Below are 22,195 nucleotides of genomic sequence, written 5' to 3'. Positions count from 1 at the left end.
AAGCATCATATACCAATGCTGGCGGGGCCATGCTGGGGCCAGCAGAATTACTACAGCTCTGTCTCTGTGGATTTTCAGCAGTACTCTGTGCACGAGTGGGAATGGTGGAAAGGCATATTGAGACGGTCTCCCCAGGGGAGCAGGAACACATCCAAGATCGAACCTGGGCTGTGTTTCTGAAAGGAGAAGAACATGGGGCACCACCTGTTGCTCCGGATGGCAAACAGATAGACCTGGGGAAACCCCCACTTTTGGAAGATGGAATATATGTCATCGGGAAGGATGGCCCACTCATGATTGTGAAACGATCTTCTGAGGTGGTCTGCTAGTTCATTCTGCACACCTGGAAGACAGAACTCCTTCAGGTGAATGGAGTGGGCTATACAGAACTCCCATAGCTGAAGGGCCTCCTGACATAGGGGGGAAGAGTGGGCTCCACCTTGCTTGTTGATGTAAAACATGGCCGTGGTGTTGTCCGTCATTAACAACACACAGTGGCTTTGGAGCCAGAATAGAAAGGTTTGGCATGCTAGCCATACTGCTCTGAGCTCTCTGATATTGATATGCAGGGAGAGCTCATCCTGCAACCATAATTCTTGTGTCTGGAGCTCTCCCAGATGCACCCCTGCAACCCAGAGCTGATGCGTCCCTTACTAGGGACAAGGAGGGCTGGGGGCTGTTGAAGGGGACTCCCTTGCAGACTCTGCAAGGGTTGAGTCACCACTGGAGGGACTCGAGTACTTGGTCTGGCACTGTGACCACAGATTCCAGGCTATCGTGCCCCAGGCAGTATACAGACGTGAGCCACGCTTGAAGTGGTCTGAGCCTCAGTCTGGCATGCCGAACCACATAAGTGCAGGCTGCTGTGTAGCTGAGGAGACTCAGGCATCCACTTGCGGTAGTGGTTGGGTACCATCTGAGGCTTTGGATAATATCTGTCATGGTCTGAAATGGGGTCTCTGGCAGGAGCGCCCTTGCCTGCACCAAGTCCAACATGCACCGATTAATTCTATTCTTTGAGTTGGTGACAAGGTTGACTTGTTCATGTTGAGCAGGAGACCCAGCCTCTCGAAAATTGCTCTGACTAGTCGGACTTGAGACTCCACCTGCTGGCTGGTGTGCCCCCTGATTAGCCAGTCGTCGAGGTAGGGAGATACCTGCACCTGCCTCATGCGGAGAAAGGCTGCTACAACCAACATACACTTGCTGAACACTTGAGAAGCTGTCGACAGACCAAAGGGGAGGACCATGAACTGATAGTGTTTGTGTCTGGCTACAAACCACAGAAATTGTCTGTACACGGGCCGAACAGCTATGTGAAAGTACGCGTCTTTCATGTCTAGGGCAGCATACAAGTCTCCCGGATCCAGGGAAGGAATAATAGTGCTCAGGAAGACCATGCATAACTTCCACTTCATCATGAACCTGTTGAGGCCACGCAGGTCTAGAATGGGTCTGACACCCCCCTTTGCCTTGGGGATTAGGAAATAGCGGGAGTAGAACCCCTTGCCCCTTAGCTCCTGAGGAACCGCTTCCACTGCTTCTATGGCGAGGAGCGATTGCACCTCCTGGACAAGAAGCTGCTCGTGAGAAGGGTCCCTGAAGGGGAAGGGGGCTGGGAGGGAGGGGAAGAGCACAATTGGAGAGAATATCCCACTTCTACCATGTGGAGAACCCAGTGGTCCGATGTTATTTGAGATCATGCACGGTAGAAGTGGGATAGATGATTCTGAAAGCAGAGCTGAGGATCCGATATACAGTCTGGCACGTCGTCCCCGGGTGCACCTTCAAAAGGCCTGCTTGGAGATACGGGCTGGGATGGCTTATGCCTGCTGTTCCTACCTCGCCTTATAGAAAAGTCTTGCCTAGGGCAAGGTTGGTAAGGACGTTGAGGGGGCTGAGGTTTAAAAGTGTTTTCGCTGAGTAGCTGGGGTATGCATCCCCAGCGACTTCATCATTGCCCTCGAATCCTCTAGGTTGTGTAGCCTGGAGTCTGTTTGCTCCGTGAGTAATCCTGTCCCATTAAAGGGCAGGTCTTGCAGAGTCTGTTGGACCTCGAGGGGTAGGCCTGAAACTTGCCAGAGGACAAGGTATGCGCTGCTGAGTCAGCAGCATCCAGTCAGGCCTGTAAAGAGGTCTGTGCCACTGTCTTGCCCTCCTCCACAATGGCCCCAAACTCATCTCTGGACTCCAATGGTATTAGCTCCTTAAATTTGAGCATGGAGTTCCATGAGTTAAAATTACATCTGCTCAGGACTGCCAGCTGATTAGTGATCCTGAGCTGTAGGCCCCCCGTGGTGTAGACCTTTCTACCAAAAAAGTCAAGTTTTTTAGAGTCCTTGGACTTAGGCATGGTCCCTGCTGCCCCTGCCTTTCACGTTCATTGACCGCAGACATCACCAAGTAGCAGGGCTGTGGGTGGAAGTATAAATACTCGTAATCCTGGGAGGGAACAAAGTACTTGCATTCTACTCCCTTGGCCCCTGGAGGGATGGAGGCTGTGATCTGCCACACAGTTCTGATGTTGTTTTGAATGGTCCTAACGAGTGGCAGTGCTACTCGGGATGGACCTTCTGGGGCCAAAATGCCCACCATTGGGTCCTTCTGTTCCACCACCTCCTCGGCTTGCAAGCCCATGTTGAGCGCCACCCTGCGGAGTAGATCCTGGTGGGCGCGATTATCTATGGGTGGTGGTCCTGAGACAAAAGTTCCCGCTACCGCCTCATCTGGGGAAGAGGGGGATGCAGGTGGGGGAACCAGGTCATCTAGGGCCTGCTGGTCCATGGGGACCTGCTGATTGACCTGCTGTTCTGGGTCGATGATCCCCTGTTTCACCGTAGGGGCAGGGGTCTGTGTTGGTGAAGATGCTGTAACCGGAATCCCTTCAGCACCTCTGGGCATGGGAGCCTGGGCTCAGATGCCACCGACTGGGAGCCCTTGGACAAGGTACCCTGGGGACTGGTGATATGCCCAGGGGGTCCAAAAAGGCCACTGTGCCGATCCTTGCAATTGGGGCGGCCATGGTATTGTACCCACATCAGGCCGTCGATATGTTGAGCGGTGCCGGCTCCGGTGTGAGTAGCTAGACCCCATGTCTGATACTGAGGATGGGGACCGGTATCTAGAGGGCCATGGCAGTGCCATTCGGAGCTGGCCAGGTGAGTGGTGCCACGTGGAAGGGGAGCCGTGCTGAGACCTCGATCTGTATCGAGCAGATCGGTGATGCAATGATGACTGGTGCTGGAAGTGGGACCTCTGACGATCCAGGGACCAGCACCGGGACTCTGAGTGGCATCCCCTTCCAGTGCTAGGGATTGCTGACCTGGTGATGTGGCCAAACACATCATTGTTGGTTTGCCGCAGGATGGTAGCACCATCGGTGGTGCCGGGGGCTTGCTACAGAGAGTTGGAAACTGCGCGGCCTCAAAGGTGTCCTGAGTGGACGGCAGCCCCACCTCCTCCACCATATGGATTGGGGAGTCCAACGGTCCCCGGCTCAACAGTACTCCTTGCGTGTCTGAAGTTCCCAAAGCCGACTCCAAGGGTCTCAGGGCCGGGTGTTCCTCTCTGGGACACGTCCCATTGGCAGAGACCACAGGGGAGGGTCTCACAGAAGATCCGCCTCTACCCTGCTTCGCGTGCTTCTTCTGCAGTGCTGGAGAGTGGGACCGGTGCTGGGCAGTTCCCACAGTCTTAGGCACGGGGGATCAGCGTGGTGCCACAAGTCTCTGTTTGCTCAGAGATCTTCTGCAGCGCCAATTCTGTCGCCAATGCTGGTGTGCTCTGTACTGAGGAGCTCGATGTTGGCTCCTGCTGTGCCAAGGTGGGCTGCAATTTAAGAGCCGCCTCCATGAGGAGTGTTTCAACTTGAAATCCCACTCTTTTTTGGTCCTGGGTTGAAAACCCTTGCAAATCCTGCACCTATCGGCTTGGTGAGCCTCCCCCAGACACTTTAAAGAAGCATCATGGAGGTCGCCTGTTGGCATGGGCTTATTGCAGGACTTGCAGGGCTTGAACCCCAGGGATCAAGGCATGCCCCGAGGTCCCCAAGGGGAAAGGTTGGGATGGAGGGGAAACTCCCCATTCCTAACAGAACTACTAGCAACTAATAAAACTAGAACAACTATAAACTACTAAGGTAAACTACACTATAAAGCTAGGGGAAGCGAGTAGAACTTGTAAGCAAGCCACTCGCAGTTCCGACAACCATCACAGGCGGTAAGAAGGAACTGAGGAGGGGCTGGGTTGGCAGGTTCATATATTGAGTGCCATGAAGGCGCCACTCCAGAGGGCTCCACAGCCGACCCGACGGGGAAAAATTTCCGGCAACTGTGCACGTGGCGCATGCACACCTGATTGGAATGGACAAGCACTCAAAGAAAAAGCTAGGAAATCATCTCTGAAAGAAGATCAGAGGGAAATGTGTTTATACATGTATACTAAAGGATAGAACTGTAAATGTAATGTTGAAATCTTATATTTAGATATATTTAACAGGAACAAAGGGGTGGACGATTGCTGGGGCTTTTTGGCTCCTGAAGAAGTGTAGGTAACATAACTATGTGATAAGTACACTAGCTGGATACCTCTACAAAATATGACTGGCAATGAAAAAGTTAACACTGATATTTAAATTGTCATAATTATATTTCAGTGTTAAAAGTCCATGGGGAGGAGTCGGACAGCTCATGCCTTAGATTTGAAAATTATTGTTTCAGGCTCTCTGTAGACTCAGGAAGACAACACTGCATTGCTTTCTGATCCGTTAAGATTGAAACTGATTTTCACAGTCATGAAGGCTAGAAATATTTTTTTCAGTGAAAGCTTAGATTTAGTAACACAGTTTTGCAGGAAAGGGTGTTCCTCATGACTCAGCGGAAGAAAAGCAACTTATGGTTTAGTTAATTATTGGCCATTATACATCAGTTCTATGTAGGTACACACTTGGTGGTTTAACAGCTAAGAATGTTCTGCTCTCCCTCCATCAAATCATGGGCCACAATACCTTAAGAATAAGAATTTATTATAATACTTTCCTTTGAAGAAGATTAATCGTAGCTGATATTTGCACTTTACCGCCATAACTAATAATTATATTACAGTTACACACTCTTACCTATTTTTCATAAGTCTCAGTTCCCTTTTGCGTGTTGCCTCTTCTGCTAGCTGCTGAGGGCTATGCAAAGTTCCTGGTGAAGCTGCCATTACCACTCCCTGAGGCAAGGCTGTGGTGGGAGTTCGTATCTGGTAAGTTGGCATATCTCCAGTGGCAGCTGTATTAAAGAAGAACGTTTTTACTTTATATAAACTTAAGCTGTCAAAATCTAACTGAAATAGCAAATGTCTGACACGTTAATCAGGATCTCTATTATATCAAACATTTCATAGGCTTGTGATGTGATGACACAAAAGCTAACAAATACAACTAAGACATTCTTCTATCTACTTTGTAACACATTAGTTACACAACACATTTTAAAAGTAGTTTTATGTTTTTAACTTGGAACCAGTCCCTTTCTGAGCTCTCTGTTTTCTTAGTTTCTCTAATTTTTCATTCATTTCTAAGATGTTCTTTTGCTACTTTTATGACAGAGGCAACCTTTAAAATGTCATTAAAGCTGGGTAAGTCTTAATGTATGTGGCATGTCTAACATTTAAAATTAATATACATTTAAATGCTGAGTGTCTCACACTTAAAAATAAGAGCAAGTTCTTGCCTATTAATTTTGATATGTTTTCTATATCATTGCAGACCAAAGAGCATAACTTTCCCTCAACACAGCAGATGAATACAGAAGATCAAATTTCAGGTGCTTTCACATCTCATTAAATTTTGTACTGCGTTTCTTTAAAAAAAGTAATTCCAGTACACAAATAATGGAACAGTCAGTGAAATTCAGAAATGGGTTAAACACAAAACAAAAGGGAAAACTCCCTCCCAACACTCCACTCTTTTGGGAGAGAGAGAGAGAGAGAGACAGGTTGGGAAGATAGAGAAGTCAGTTATATGGAGGAAAATATAGAAAAAACTAAATGAATAAATAATTACCCTTCTTACAGGCTTCTTCCACATCTTTTCACACCAGTGGATCTTCTAAAGCAGTACTCAGAAATTGTGAAATGGGAGAAAAATAGATTTAAAATAATAGACTCCTAGGAAGACCACACCAAAATTCACTGGACATAGGTCACATTCAAGCAAGAGAGGATGGCCTTGTATGTAAGGCACTGGACAGATTGGCATTCAAGAGATATAGGCTCCGTATTGGTCTCCCTGTGTGACCAATGACAAGTCACTAAGCTCCTGATTTGGCGAGGTACTTAAGCACATGGATTTTGTTTCAGTTCACCATTTCTAAAATGGAGTAATACTTCTGTGGTCCTACACTCTATTTGTAATGTTTATTTAGATTGTAAACTCTTTAGGGCAGGGATTGTCTTTCACTGGATGCATCTTCATTAGGAAAAAGGTGTCATCTTAGTTAACTAGCATGAGTCAAAATCCGAGTGAAGACAAGAACGTTTGTAATTTTTACTTGAATTTGCAGATAATCCTAGGCTTCCCCATAGTCTTTAAGATCACCTGTTAATGCCTGTGTAAACTATAAACTGCCTTTTATTTCACCAGGATTTTAACTCATATCAGCTAACGCAAGACAAAAACACCCTTTTTTCCTCAGAACACACTGCCCCTATGTATATATACACAAGGCTCAAGCACAATTGAGCCCTTATCTCAGTTGGGGCCTCTAGAGGATGCTAGTGTAATTCAAATAAATAATGATAATAATGCCTTGACCAGGTCAGCATAATTTCTTTCCCTACCTAACAAATAGATGCCAGTGAGTTCTAAAAGCATGATGTTAGAGGAAAACAATTGTTTTGATCCAGCAAAGCTAGCAATGGGATCATTACACCAAAACTCAGACAAAGCCTCAACATTTTTTAGTTCACATCACTGTATAACAGAATAATGTGATTGTGCAGTAGAGTAAATGTCTTCAAAGTACTTTACTGAGTGAAATTACATTTGAGCTGTGATTATTTCTATCTGCAAACCATTTTATATAATGTCTCAAAAAATTAGAATTGACCAGAAAGGAAATTGCCATTTTCCTTAAAGACAAGCTGCAAAAAGTGACATAAAGAGATGTACATGTAAAGTATATCCACCTGTTTTTCTATTCTTTATTATTATTTGTTTCACATCAAGAGCCTTTGGTGCTATACACTGCACAATAATAAATATAGTTCCTGTCCCCAAAGATATCATAATCTAAAAGGGAGACCCAGGGGATGGGACACACTGGGAAATTCAGAGGATGAGGTGGCTTTATTTGATTTGGAGTGGGGTGGTGGTTGTGTTTTAATTATAAATAAAAAACATGCTTCTTGTGAGACTCACAAAAAATGGGTTTTTAAGAGGAACTTGAGCAAAGACAGGATTACACTTGGAAAGCTGGTATGAGCAGCATTACCTACTACTCCTGAGATGATACAGAAAAATGCACAGAGCCACGAAGGGAGAAATGAAATTGTGTATTGAGACTGGAATCATTGTCAGAGTGAAATGGTTAAGAGGGGACACAAGGCAAGGTTTAAAATTTAGGTAGGGATGGATTATGAAAAGCTTTAATGGGAAGACTGAGATGTTTTAGAAATGCTGATGTTTGGTACCATTCAAACCTATTTGAAATGTGCTCAGATTCCATAGTGATGGATGCGTTACAGATACCTGCAATAACTAATAAAATAATAATGATGATCCATTAAACACTGGAAGAGTGGAAGTGGAAAGCCCCAAAATAAAGAAGGTCATTCAGTTTATTATTTACTTTAAACTAATCTGTTTTCGTCTTTCTGGTCCCCCTGAGGTAGAGATTCACCAGCTCCTGCTCTATATGATACTCCACCATGTATTCTATTCGTGACTTCCATGGCAGGTATGATCACCGAGAAAGTCAAAGCATCATATTGAATATGAGTCAGTGAGACTATTTCAACAACCTAAAGGACAAAAGAAATAATATAATCTGATCAATGCAGATGGACCCCTGCGAACATGTGAAACCCCATTGTCTTTAATGGTACTCTATGCAAGTGTAAGAGTTTTGTCTACCGTACAAATCAGACTGCAGGATTTTATTAGAGAGGGAAGAATTACAGCCACAGTGTTCTGTTTCTTCCTGAACAAAATCCCAGAAAAATGTGATTCACAATAAAGTATGTGCTCAATTCACTTATCTTAAGGAAATACAGTAATATTCATTATGACTTTATAAAGAAACGTAATGTAGACTGTTGTTGTAAATTCTTTTCACAAGACAGACCAAACTCAAATCAAGCACTAAGGTCTCTGGTACGTATTGGTAACAGCCAAAGATTGGGAACCAGGATAGTCCTAATGGCTGACCCATGCTCTCACTGCATTTCCCCAGGCAAGTCACTTTCTCCTTAAGATTAGGCAAAATTAGTTAAGCAAACTGGGTAAAAAGCAGTCATTGAAAGCATTGGGCTGTATCTGAGTTCAGGCACATAATTTACAAAATGACTGAATTACTAAAAAATTACTATTTTATCTTACCTTGTAAATCAACCTCATCTGGAGAATTTAATAAGACCAACATACTAATAAAAATCCCTTTAAAAACAGGCTGTTGAAAAAATATTCTCTTGCTGAGCACTAGAGAGGAGGCAGAGTCAAGTTCTTATAAAGAACTATCCAGGAAAAAGAATGACAGGCTATATATCCCTCCCCCCTTATGAGTCATAGCAGTAACTACCTTATTAGAAGCGTTTTTAACTTTTCCCCCATAAGCTTTCTAGTTAGCTCCAGAATAGTTGTTTGTGTGAGCACAGGAACCTAAAGTGTGGACCTAGAGAAGATACTTACACTTTTGGAGTAATAAAACAAAGTATTTGAAATAGCTTTACTCAGCTAAGCGCAGAACGTAGATACAGGCTGCAAACTAGATAACATTACAACTCCGCAGCGGTTGATGAAGCAGAAAGGACTGACTAAATCACAGCATGACTCGGAGCTGACGTCAATGTGTATCTTGTTTGAAGTTTAACTTTTCCAGTTCCCTACTGCAACACGATTCCAGGAAATCTAATGACGTCAGCCCTTTGAACTCAATTAGCTGAGGAACAGACCATTTTAAACAGAGGAGGAAAAAAACAAGCAGGCATTACAACACTCAACACTACAGCTCTTTCAGATGCATTTGTGCTCCCTATTTTCTTTAGTAATGAATAGTAAAGGCTTATTTATATAACTGGAACAGTGCACATCTTTCACTTACAGCTGCACTTTCGTTTTGACAGGCTAAAATAATCTGACGCGATAGTTTATTTATTGCCCAACCAAAAAGCAACAGACCAGCTGCACCTATCATTTATAAAGAAAAGAGACTGCTGCAATGCAACAACAAAGATACACTAAAGAGTGCTGTTAAAAATGGTTAATTTACACTAAAATGCTGCAATAGCTAATGGGGAATAAAAATAATTGGCACCAATTTGTGCAACTTTACACTGTAAAATTAAAGAGCTGCTTCAACAAGTTCTAAAAACAAGTTCCACATACTGCTAACTATGAAATCTTTTCTGGATTTCCAAATAAAGTATAGAACCTGCTATTTTAAAGACCCTGACAAGAGATTCCTCCTACCTGTTTCATCTCCTGTTACGGCCATGATCAGCTTTTGCATATGGGATTCTCTTGTTGCTCTATCACAGCCCAACATGAAATGTTTCAAACTAGCAAGCATGTGCAGGATTACAAGCAGGAACACTGACATCACAATGACCTCACTGGCCTACCTCTGTCATTAACATGCTTTGTCCTGGAACAGCTCACTAAAACTGCAGCCCAAAAAAACTGTTTTTGATGATAAAGCATCCTTTCATATTTCTGTAGCCTAGCTTTGGTTTATTCCAATTTACATATTTTCCTAATTTACAAACCACACTCATCACAGATCTACTTGCAAATCAGTCTCAAAGACACTGACAGCAAAGTCTGATGGAAATTATTTCATAATCTTAGTATTGCCAGTTCCAAAAATCATGAGTCAGAATCCCTAAAAATAGTGAAATTAGACCAAAAATCAAGAGATTTTTAAAAGAAGTGTAAATCATATTTTTTGGACTGCCTTCTAATTTTTCAACTCTTTCTGCTCACCCCCAATGTGTGTGACAATTATAGAATTGCCAACTTCTACAAATTTATTGTGAGTATTTGTTCCCCTGGCTGGAGATTTTCCTAGAAGACCCAATTGAGACCAGGGCCCCATTGTGCTAGGTACTGTACAAAAACATGGTAAGACACAGTCTCTGCCCTAAAGAGCTTACAATGTAGTGCAAAACACAGTGATGAGTTTGTGACATGGGAACTCAAACTGGGACTCACTAATCTCTTATCATATGGGACTACCAAACATCCATTTGATGGGAACAATCCTTGCTGAATGAGGAAGGACTAGCAATGCCCTGAGCCTCCAATACTCCATGAGTACAAATGTTATACTTTTGAGAATGAGGCTGCTTTCTGGGCCTTGTACTTGTAGAACATAGTGTAGGGTGGCTCTGAGGTAAGTGCCCTAATCTCAGAGACCCTGAAGGCAGATGTTATTGCTCAGACCTTCCATGAGAGGAGAAGGAGGGAACAGGATGCCAAAGGTTTGAAGAGGGAGCCAGTGAGCCTAGACAGCATGAGATTTAAGTCCCATGGAGGGACTGGGTCCCAGATGTGAGGGGTAGAGTTGCTTCAGAACTTTCAGAAATTGGACTGTCAAGTCATGAGCTAAGACCGACCTACCCTGGAACGGGGGATGGAAGGGGGGAAATAACGGCCAACTGGACCTTAGTAGATGAAAGACTTTGGAGCTTGAGATGCAGGAAGTAGTCCAGGATTGACTGCAGTGAGGTTTGTTCAGGCTGAATACCTTGGTCCAATGCCCAGCACGTGAACTGCTTCCGTTTGGCCAGGTAGGTCACCCCTGTGGAGAGTTTTCTGCTGCCCAACAGGACTTGTTGGACATGGGCTGATCATTCCTGCTCCTCCATATGCAGCAGCCAACCTATCAGGTGCAGCGTTGCCAGGTTGGGGAGCAGAAGACTGCCATGGCTCTGTGACATCAGGTCCGGCTGAAGCAACAACTGTAGCAGGGCATCCACCAAGAGGTCCAGCAGCGGGCTGAACTAGTGCTGGTGCGGCCAAACCAGCACTATGAGGATCACCTTTGCCCTGTCCTGTTTGATTTTCATGAGGACTCTGTGGATTAATGGCACTGGAGGGAAGGCATACATGAGTGCCCACGACCACGGGAGCAGAAAGGCATCTGACAGAGAGACTCTGTCGATCCCCCAAATCAAGCAGAAAACGTGGCACTTCCTGTTCTGCATGGATGCAAACAAGTCTACCCGGGGAGTCCCCCACATTTGGGAGATGACGCTGACCACCTCCGGGTGGAGTGACCATTCTTGGCGAGACGAGAAGATCCTACTGAGGTGAACTGCCAATGTGTCCTGGCCCCAGGGAGATGCATGGCTACGAGATGAATGGCATGATGAAAACAAAAGTTCCACAGCTGAAGACCTTCCTGGCAAAGGCCTGACAAGTGGGCTCTGTCTTATTTGTTAATATAGAACATTTCAGTGGTGTTGTCTGTCAGGATCTAAACCACCCTACCCCCCAGATGCGACAGGAAAGCTTGGCAGGGCAAGTGAACCGCTCTGAGCTCTCTGATATTAATGTGGAAGTGGCAGTTGTGACTCGACCAACACCCTTGTGTGCTGAGATCATCCAGGTGGGCTCCCCATCCCAGATCCGAGGAATCGGAGATCAGGGTTACTGAAGGGATGGGGGCACAAAGAGGACTCCCTCCAGCACCGATATGGGATTTAACCACCATGTGAGTGATGACAGTATGTGGTCCAGTACCCTGACTACACAGTCTATGTTGTCTCTGTTGGGAACGTAGACTGACACCAACCACACCTGTAGGGGCCTGAGCTGGAGCCACGTGTGCCAGTCCATATAAGTACAGGATGCCATGTGGCCCAACAACCTCAGGTACGTATGAGCGGTGGTGAGAGGGTGGGCCCGCAAGTACGAGATCAGGTCTATCATGGCTCCTCTTGCGGAGGAAGGCTCTGGCCCAAGTGAAGTCGAGGACTGCCCCAATGAACTCTCTCCATTGCACTGGTATCAGAGTTGATTTTTCTTTGTTTACCAACAGACCCAGATCGCGACACATGGAACGTACCAGATTGAGGTTCCTCTGCACCTGACCCCGAAATCAACCCTTGATGAGTTGCAGGGTCTTAGCCACATCCGGCACCAGGTGCAGTGTATTCGGTACCAGTAGGACCATCAGGTCTTTAGCCACCTGGGCAGCCTCGGGTGTTGCAGGCCCCAGAAGGAGCCGGGGTCCCCTACCGCTCCCAGGAGTCGGAGGCAGATCCCTAGTTGGGCTCTGGGGTCTGACCACAGCGGCACCCTGTTGCAGCTCCATGACGGGCGCATGGCCTGAACTGGGACCTATGCCCAGAGACCCCTTCCCTTCCTTGTATGGTGCTGGGGAGCTTCTTTTCTTTTGCCGCTTTTTGGACACTGGCGAGGGGGAATGGTGCCAGAAGGAACCTGGTGCTGACGGAGTGCTCCGCACCAGTGCCGAGGTGCTGGGCACAGAGTCTGATTGGGAAGGCTCCAACACCAGGCAAAGTGCAGCCTCCATGAGGAAGGCTTTCAGGCAGATGACCCACTCTATCTGGATTCTGTGACAAAAGTTCTTACAAATCCTGCACTTCTCCTTTATATGGGACTCTCCCAAGCACTTCAAACAGCTGCTGTGGGGGTCACTAACAGGCATAGGCCTGTTGCATGATGAACACAGTTTAAAGCCCAGGGAATGGAGCATGCCCCGCTCTGGGGCGAAGTCCCTGCCAGGACTCTAACTACTAAACTAACACCTAACACTTAACATTTAATAGCTAACTAACTAACTATATACAAAGAAGACAGTCAATGGGCTGTTAGAAAAAACGCTAACACTCTTGCGAGGCACGACAAAGCACTTCGGTAAGAAGGAACTGAGAGGGCACAGGACCGGTGGCGGCTAACATACCGACGCATGAGTGTGGCACTCCAGGGGGTGCCACAGCCAGCCCTATGGATACTGCGAAGGCAAAAATCTCTGACGACTGTGCATGTGGGCGCGCACACACCTAGAATGGAATCAACATGAGCAAGCACTCAAAGAAGATTTCTTCATTTCATTGTATTTACTCCAATTACCCAGAAACTTCCAATCAAACTCACACTGCAGCAGCTTCACTCTTGTTGTGCTACTATGAAACACTCTCTCACAAGGCCTGGACAAAAGTGTACATATGAGCCAGCAATGTCATCATACTCTTCCCTCATTACTATATTGCCTCTAAAGTACATAAACATTTATTTTCAAATGAGAGTAGCTGCCTTTAGTGAGCAAACCAATCCATTTTTCTCCTAACACTAACTTTCTCAGTTCCTTTTATTAGTAATTCTCCCACTGATTTAACTTCACCATAATGTGCTGTGACAGTTCCTCCTCTGCCTTGGTGGGTCCTGCGCTTTTGGTGGATTTGCTTGCCTCAGAGATTCACGGCAGCCCTCAGTTTGGCCACTTTTGCTAGTGGCTCAAACCTGCCGTTCACTCAGCTAACCTCATCACTGGCCAGCACGGGAAAAAGGAAGGAGAACAATCCCCGCAGTCTCTGCTGATCCACCGTGTGGGTCGGGGAACAGCCCAGAGACCTTCCCCTCTGGTGGAACCCACAGTCCATGTCAACTCCTCCTGCGTCTGATCAGGAGTTGGGAGGTTTGGGGGGACCCGGGCCCGCCCTCTACTCCAGGTTCCAGCCCAGAGCCCTGTGGATTGCAGCTGTTTAGAGTGCCTCCTGGAACAGCTGCATGACAGCTACAACTCCCGAGGCTACTTCCCCATGGCCTCCTCCCAACACCTTCTTTATCCCCACCACAGGATCTTCCTCCTGGTGTCTGATAATGCTTGTACTCCTCAGTCCTCCAGCAGTACACTTCTCACTCTCAGCTCCTCATGCCTCTTGCTCCCAGCTCCTTGCATGCACGCCACAAACTGAAGTGAGGGCCCTTTTTAAACTCAGGTGCTCTGATTAGCCAGCCTTTCTTAATTGATTCTAGCAGCTTCTTAATTCGCTCCAGGTGTCCTAATTAGCCTGCCTGCCTGAATTTGTTCCAGCAAGTTCCTTCTTGTTCTGGAACTGCCCCTGTTACCTTACCCAGGGAAAATGGACCTGCGTAATCTGGGACTAATATATCTTCCTTCTAACACTCTCCTGTAGCCATCTGGCCTGACCCTGTCACATATCCCCCCACTCTGCTCAACACCACAGGGTTGGGCAACTTAGGACATCAGGCAGTGTACGTGTGACAAGCCATCTGCATTGCCATGGTGGCTTCCAGCCTGGTGTTGTATGGTGAATTGAAAAGGTTGTAGGGACAGGAACCATCTGGTCACCCTTGCGCTCTTCTCTTATTTCGCTGCATCCACTGGAGGGGTGCATGGTCGGTCACAAGGGTAAACTGTCGTCCCAGAAGGTAATAACATAGTGTTTCCACCGCCCATTTCACAGCTGGGCACTCTCAACCACGGCATACTTCTGCTCTCTTGGGAGGGGTGTCCTGCTGAGGCAGAGAATTGGGTGTTTTTCGTCTCCGACCATCTCATAGAATCATAGAATATCAGGGTTGGACCTCAGGAGATCATCTAGTCCAACCCCTGGCTCAAAGCAGAACCAATCCCCAATTTTTTTTGCCCCAGATCCCCAAATGGCCCCCTCAAGGATTCAACTCACCACCCTCGGTTTAGCAGGCCAATGCTCAAACCACTGAGCTATCCCTCCCTCTGGAAAAATCATCTGCTGAAAGCCGGGATTGAACCAGGAACCTTTAGATCTTCAGTCTAACACTCTCCCAACTGAGCTATTTCTGCGATAGGACAGCTCCCAATCCTACTTCAAATGCATCTGTTTGTAAAATGAATTCTTTGTTGAAGTGCAGGGCTATAAGCATGGGGTTACTGCAGAGGGCTGTCCGTAGATCCGTGAATGTGTTCTCCGCAGCATCAGTCCACTTCACTATGTCCGGACTCCGGGCTTTAATCAGGTCTGTCAGGGGACTTGCTCTGGTAGCAAAATGGGGAATAAATTGCCGGTAGTACCCCACCACACCCAGGAATGCCCGGACTTGCTTTTTCCGATTCTGCCGGGGCCAATTTTGGATAGCCTCTAGTTTGTTTAGTTGGGGCTTGAATATGCCCCGTCCTACAATGTAGCCAAGGTATTTAGCCTCAGCTAGCCCTATAGCACACTTGGCTGGGTTGGCTGTGAGGCCAGCCCATCTTAGCGTGTCCAGAACCGCTTCCACCTTTTCCAAGTGGGTCTCCCACTCAGGGGTATGGATAATTACGTCATCCAAGTACGCAGCTGCAAAACTGGTATGGGGCTGCAGGAGCTTGTCCACAAGACGCTGGAAGGTGGCAGGTGCCCCATGCAGTCCAAAAGGAAGAACAGTATATTGAAACAGACCCTTTGCTGTACAGAATGCCATCTTTTCTTTTGCCTCTTTGACAAGGGGAATCTGCCAGTATCCCTTTGTTAAATCAAGGGTGGTCAAAAATCAGGCATTGCCCAGGTGGTCAACTAACTCATCAATATGAGGTATGGGGTATGCATCAAATTTGGATAGCTAGTTCAGCTGGCGAAAGTCATTACAAAACCTAGTGGTGCCATCGGGTTTGGGAACCAACACAATCAGTCTCAACCATTGACTGTGGGATTCTTCAATGACTCCCAACATGCTTTTTACCTCTGTCTTGATCTCCTCCCTTTTTGCGGTTGGGACCCGGTAGGGCCTTAAAGTTACCTTTGCCCCAGGGTCTGTGATAATGTGGTGATATGCTTCGGTGGTCCCGCCTGGTTTGGTTGAAAACACGTCCTGGTATTGGTTGATTATCTCAGTTACCTCCTTCTTCTGGTTTGGTGTCAGATCAGTGGATATCCTGAGCTGCTCCTGCAGGTTATTTCCCTGGATTGGGGTCTCTTGAGCCATTACATATGCCTCTCGCTGGTGCCAAGGCTTTAAAAGGTTAATGTGATAAATCTGTTCTTGTTTCCGGCGTCCTGGTTGCCACACCTTGTAGGTTACTTCCCCCACGGGTTCAACCAACTCATAGGGCCCCTTCCATTGGGCCAAAAGCTTGCTTTCTGCTGTAGGTATGAACACCAACACCCAATCCCCTCGTTGGAACTGTTGGACTTTTGCCTGGTGATCGTAATAGGTTCGCTGGGCCTCCTGCGCCTTTTCCAAACGTTACCGTAAAATAGGGGTGACCCGGGCTATCCGGTCTCGCATCTGCAATAAATATTCTATTATATTTCTCCCCTCATTGGGTTCCTCGTCCCAGATGTCTTTGGTGATATCTAGTATACCACGGGGGTGGCGCCCATATAACAACTCGAAGGGGAAAAACCCAATTGAGACCTGAGGTACCTTCCAGATGGCGAACACAAGGTAAGGTAGTAAGGTGTCCTAATCCTTCCTGTCCCAACTTACCAGCTTCCTTATCATAGCCTTGAGGGCTCGATTAAACCTTTCTACCAGTCCATCAGTCTGCGGATGATAGACTGAAGTTCTCAGGGTATGTATATGGAGCAGGGTACAAAAGTCCTTCATTAGCTTTGACATAAATGGGGTTCCTTGGTCTGTTAATATTTCCTTCGGTAGCCCCATTCGGGCAAAGATCCCCACCAGCTCTTTGGCTATCGTTTCAGAGGCCATGTTCTGCAGGGGGACAGCTTCTGGGTAGCGAGTAGCATAGTCCAAAACAACAAGTATATATTGGTGGCCCCGAGCCGTCTTCTCCAGGGGTCCCACTAGGTCTATGGATATTCGCTTGAAGGGGACCTCTATGATGGGAAGGGGTACTAAAGGTGCCCTCAGGTGGGGACGGCGACTGTGCTGCTGACACTATGGGCAGGACGCACAGTACCTCCGCACTTCTTCATGTACTCCGGGCCAGAAGAACCGTTGTAGGACCCGTGCCAGGGTCTTCTCTACCCTCAAATGCCCCCCAAAAAGATGACATGGGGCAAGACTTAATACAATGTTCTGGTGTTTTTGCGGTACTAGGATCTGCTGTACCTTCTGCCCCTGTCCTGGTGCAATCTGGGATAAGAGATCCTTCTTCATTGTGAAGTAGGGTCCTGGTCCCTGGGTTTTCCCTTCCACGGGAACCCCATTTATTTCGGTCACCTCTTTCCTAACGTTGTCGTACCTTGGGTCTGCAGCTTGGTCCTGTCCAAAATTTCTTCTCCTGGGGCTAATCTGCCTGAGATCTAGGGGGCCAGTCTCTGTTGCCTCTACTGTTTCAGAGGCATTAGGGTGGAGATCAGACTCGAGTGCTTCTCCCTCCTGGGCACCTCCCTGTTCAGCTGCTCGGGTCCGTCTACCTACGAGAGCGACCCTCTGGCTTTGGGTCAGTATTCGGTTCCCAAGACCTTAGCTGCCCTTCTTTCCCTTTTCGTATTTCTACCCTGTCTGGGAGTGCAGAACAAATCTGGGGATATTTCAGAGAAAATTGGGGTTTGACAGTCTACTGTGGATGCCTCACTAATTTCAGGGTTCCCCTCTTTCTCCAATCCGCTTACTGGGAGTAAGTCTCCAAACCCTGGGAAGTCCCTCCCTATGAGCACCGGGTATGGGAGTTTAGGTACTACACCTGCTGCTACCTCAGTAGTGTTCCCTGGGATCTCGATTTTTACTGGGATGGTGGGGTAGTAACTGACTGTCCCATGGACACATGTTATCCCCATATGTTTAGCCTGCAGCAGCTGACTACGCTTTATGAGCTTCCCGGAGATAAGTGTGATAGCACTTCCCGAATCAACCAGTGCTGTAGTCTCTACCCCATTTAGTTTCACTGGTCTGGTGTACATATGTGGGGTTAGTGAGACCCCCACAAGGTGGATTAGGGAGCATGGGTCTGCCTCGTTCCCCATGTTACACTGCATACGCTCCTCGGCATTGGGACACTGTGCAGCTATGTGTCCCCACTACCCACAAGCGTAACATCTGTATGGAGCCCTAGGCGTTCCCTAGTCTCTTGGTTTGGGCAGTTTAACATCACGATCCTCTTCCCCCTCAGTGCTTCGACTCTTTGTGATCTCTGGTGGGCCTTCAGCCCCTCTCTTTTTCCACCTGGGCCCTCCTGGCAGCCCAGTCGCTCGAGCTCTGGGGCTTGGTGCTGCTAGTTTAACCCGGGGTGCCTCTTCCTTAACTGGTCAGGTCAGCTCCCTCGCCGTCCTTCGCCTCTCTACCAGTGCGACAACCTCGTTGTAGGTGGAGGGCTCGTTCTGGCTTACCCAGGCGCGAAGGTCTGGCGGTAGTCCTTTCACGTACCGGTCGAGGACCAGAACCTCTAGTATCTCCTCCGGACTCCAGGACTCAACAACTTTCGTGCGAGATGGATGAGGTCATATAATTGGGACCGCGGGGTTTTGTTTTCCTGGTACCTCCACTCATGATATCGCTGGGCCCGCACTGCAGTCGTTACCCCAGATCTGGCCAGGATCTCTGCTTTCAGCTGGGGGTAGTCTGCCGCAGCCTCTTCAGGCAAATCATAGTAGGCCTTCTGGGCCTCCCCACACAGGAATGGAGTGAGGATGCCAGACCACTGTTCTCGGGGCCAAACCTCCCGCAGGGCTGTCCTCTCAAAGGCCAGGAGGTACGCCTCTACATCATCCTCCTGCGTCATTTTCTGCAGCCACACTGCCTCCTGTTGGGTGGCTGCCTGGACATGGGTAGTCTCCTGCTGGGCAGCCGTGGCTTGTATCAGTGCCCGCACTACGTCCTCCATTGTGGTGAGAAAAAAATAAACCCCCCCCGCCCCCCTTTTTTTTTTTAATAACACCCTCCTTCTTCCGCTGCGCTGTGAACACCAAATCCCACCGCTAACACCAATTGTGACAAAGTTCCTCCTCTGCCTTGGTGGATCCTGCGCATATTGGCGGATTTGCTTGCCTCAGAGATTCACGGCAGCCCTCAGTTTGGCCACTTTTGCTAGTGGCTCAAACCCGCCGTTCACTCAGCTAACCTCATCTCTGGCCAGCATGAGAAAAAGGAAGGAGAACAATCCCCACAGTCTCTGCTGATCCACCATATGGGCCAGTGAACAGCTCAGAGACCTTCCCCTCTGGCGGAACCCACAGTCCAAGTCAACTCCTCCTGTGTCTGATCAGGAGTTGGGAGGTTTGGGGGAACCTGGGCCCGTCCTCTGCTCCGGGTTCCAGCCAAGGGCCCTGTGGACTGCAGCTGTCTAGAGTGCCTCCTGGAACAGCTGCGTGACAGCTACAACTCCCTGGGCTACTTCCCCATGGCCTCCCCCTAATGCTTGTACTCCTCAGTTCTTCAGCAGTACACTTCTCACTCTCAGCTCCTCATGCCTCTTGCTCCCAGCTCCTTGCATGCACGCCACAAACTGAAGTGAGGTCCTTTTTAAACTCAGGTGCCCTGATTAGCCAGCCTGCCCTAATTGATTCTAGCAGCTTCTTAATTCGCTCCAGGTGTCCTAATTAGCCTGCCTGCCTGAATTTGTTCCAGCAAGTTCCTTCTTGTTCTGGAATTGCCCCTGTTACCTTACCCAGGGAAAATGGACCTGCTTAATCTGGGACTAATATATCTTCCTTCTAACACTCTTCTGTAGCCATCTGGCCTGACCCTGTCACAGTGCGCACCAACAAAAATCACTTTGTGAAAAAATCATTTGTATAAATCTAAAATTTAGTAGATCACAAAATATACCTTGGACAACAACTTGGCTTCCAGGTACAAAAAACTGCTGTGTGCCATCAGGTGTTTGTGCTGCATATTGCACAATGGTAGCACCTGGCTGAGAAGCTCCTGAATTTGTCATCGTTAACGTCTGCAGTCCCTGAACGCCATCAGAAGCTGGATTAGAAATCTGGATTGCTCCACCTTGAGCTATGGCAACTAAATACAAAAAGAAAAAAACAGATTAGGCAATAAAAACAAATATATACAAAATATTATACTATATCACTTTTGGAAGAAAGGTTTTTTTCCATCAGAGAGGGACTTCCAATCATCTCTGTGCTTAAAGAAATTTGCAGAACTAATACTATGGCGTGGCATGCTGAATGAATATATTTTTAAAAAAACTGTACCAGTCTCTTATGTGTCATACTCCTGTTTTATATTATTCAACTTTTGGGTCAATCACATGGAGAATGCACTACTTCACCCATTTTTTTTCAGTTTATAATCCCAGCAATTCTAACGCTTCCATAATAATTTCCATATAAGACTGATAAAGACAAATCATCAAGCCATTGGGGAAATGGAGTAAGAAGTTGAGGGTAATTATAACAGATGCAACGGGAAAAATAAAGAGACATTCAAATTTATCCTGACCCTTCCATAAGATGCAAAATACTGGGGGATCAGGAGGAAGGGAAATGGGTACCCTTCCCAGGAACTCAAAATTCTCTAGTCCTCCTTTTCTCAAGTTAGGATGTCTAGGTTTAGGCACATTGCACTTTAAGGTTATCTATTTGAGAAAAGACTGGGAAATTTTGTTTTGAGATACCAAAAATGTGAAAATCCGAATCTATTATCATCCAGTCAAAAATACAAAAGAAAACATATGTATACATTTTGCCCATATCAGCTTGATTAAACTCTTCCATGTGACTCACAGAATACTCAGCATAGTAAGTGTTTTGTAAAAATCAAATTCATTAAAGGGGTAAATGCTAATTTCAGCAGAAGTTCACAAATACTCATTTAAAAACAGGAACATATTCACTAACTTCTATAATACCCACTTAGAAACATCATTTAAGGAGTACCCATTCCCCAGGAAGACGTAAATGCTCTTTCTATGCAGGTATTTAAACTGCACACATCACCAAAGTATTTAAATGTTGCTGTGTGATAGTACATAAAAATCTATTATAAGCATAGCAGTGTTGCCAACTCATGATTTTACTGTGAGGCTCATGTTACTTGGTGTGTTTCTTAAAGTCTCAGCTTCTGGAGTCATAAGAGTTCAGGAGAATCTCAGCTTTCATTATTTTTAAAAAGTAAGTTTTTGCCCCTCATGGTTCTGGAAAAAGGCTGTAAAATGTGAAACCTAAAGTTTCAAAAAGTATAAGATAAATAAAAATATATTTATTATTTTTTAATCTTATGATTTTTAAACATATTAGATGATTTGGGGGGGTCCTGACTTGCGATTTTTGAATACCTGAGGTCAGCAATACAGGATGTTTTTCTTTAAAATGCAACACAGTGCATTAAGCTTAGCCTATATCAGAGGGCCTTCAATTACTGACAGTTGATCTAGACACAAGATACACATACTGGTACTTCAAGTGGTTACAACTTTTGAAAGGTAGGGGTGTTCGTGTTCCAGTTTCTTTGCACAAAGGGCCAGATATGATGGTGCAGGCGCCCTATAGCTAGCTTGTAGAGTATTGGAAAATTCCCCCTGTATAGAACGTTCGGTGAACCAGCTGGCCTTGCATGAATCACTGAGGCATGGTTCAATCCCACATCCAACCTGACTCTAGCACAGCAAGTCCACACAGGATATTCTATATGTCACAAGCCAAGACAGACTCCAGAAGGCACCAGAAAAAAGAAAGGAGGTGGAGTAGCAGTCCTGCTCCCGCCACTGTTGCCAACTTTCACACGGTAAATAAGTACCCCGACTTTCACAATAAGCCAAAAATCAAGCCAATCCCTAAGAACCCCAACACTCTATGTGACTAGATCCCCCTGGTGTGCAGTTTGGGACTGTGGTGGGCTCGCTGTGTACCCCTGAATCTCTCCCCCCTTTGCCCCTGCTTGCCAGGAGCTGATCAAAAAAAGAATCAACAAGCTACAAGACAAAAACTAGCCAACAAACAACTCACAGGCCAATTAAGCCAAAAACAAGCCCAAATTCTGCATTTTTTTCATGGGTTTGGTATTTCTGCTCCCCGCAAGCCTGGGATGCACAAGATGTTCCATCCCAGAAACAACACATTTGAGCGCATCCATATGACCACTGAGATGGAGGACCAGAGGTATCTAGGACTCCTGGTG

At 46.7% G+C, this 22,195-nt stretch overlaps 1 protein-coding gene and 1 non-coding gene across 21 annotated transcripts in view; both read right to left on the bottom strand.

The window, feature by feature from the left end:
* CREM (cAMP responsive element modulator) overlaps positions 1-22,195 on the bottom strand; it is an 81,811-nt gene that overhangs the window by 4,950 nt on the left and 54,666 nt on the right. For 8 of the 20 annotated variants that reach the window (XM_037890975.2, XM_037890977.2, XM_037890993.2 and 5 more), the window contains 2 exons: positions 19,889-20,077; positions 5,117-5,273 (listed from right to left, as the gene is read on the bottom strand). In XM_037890975.2, coding sequence (XP_037746903.1) covers positions 5,117-5,273; positions 19,889-20,077 — 346 coding nt within the window. The other 12 variants (XM_037890990.2, XM_037890986.2, XM_043541485.1 and 9 more) reach the window with 12 other exon arrangements.
* On the bottom strand, positions 14,948-15,020 carry TRNAF-GAA. The gene has a single exon. It is a non-coding gene; the product is annotated as a tRNA-Phe (tRNA).

This window comes from Chelonia mydas, chromosome 2 (genome assembly GCF_015237465.2).
Source record: "Chelonia mydas isolate rCheMyd1 chromosome 2, rCheMyd1.pri.v2, whole genome shotgun sequence".
Classification (NCBI taxonomy): domain Eukaryota; kingdom Metazoa; phylum Chordata; order Testudines; family Cheloniidae; genus Chelonia; species Chelonia mydas.
The sequence above is the reverse complement of the archived record's forward strand: the minus strand, read 5'-3'. Positions and strand labels throughout refer to the sequence as shown.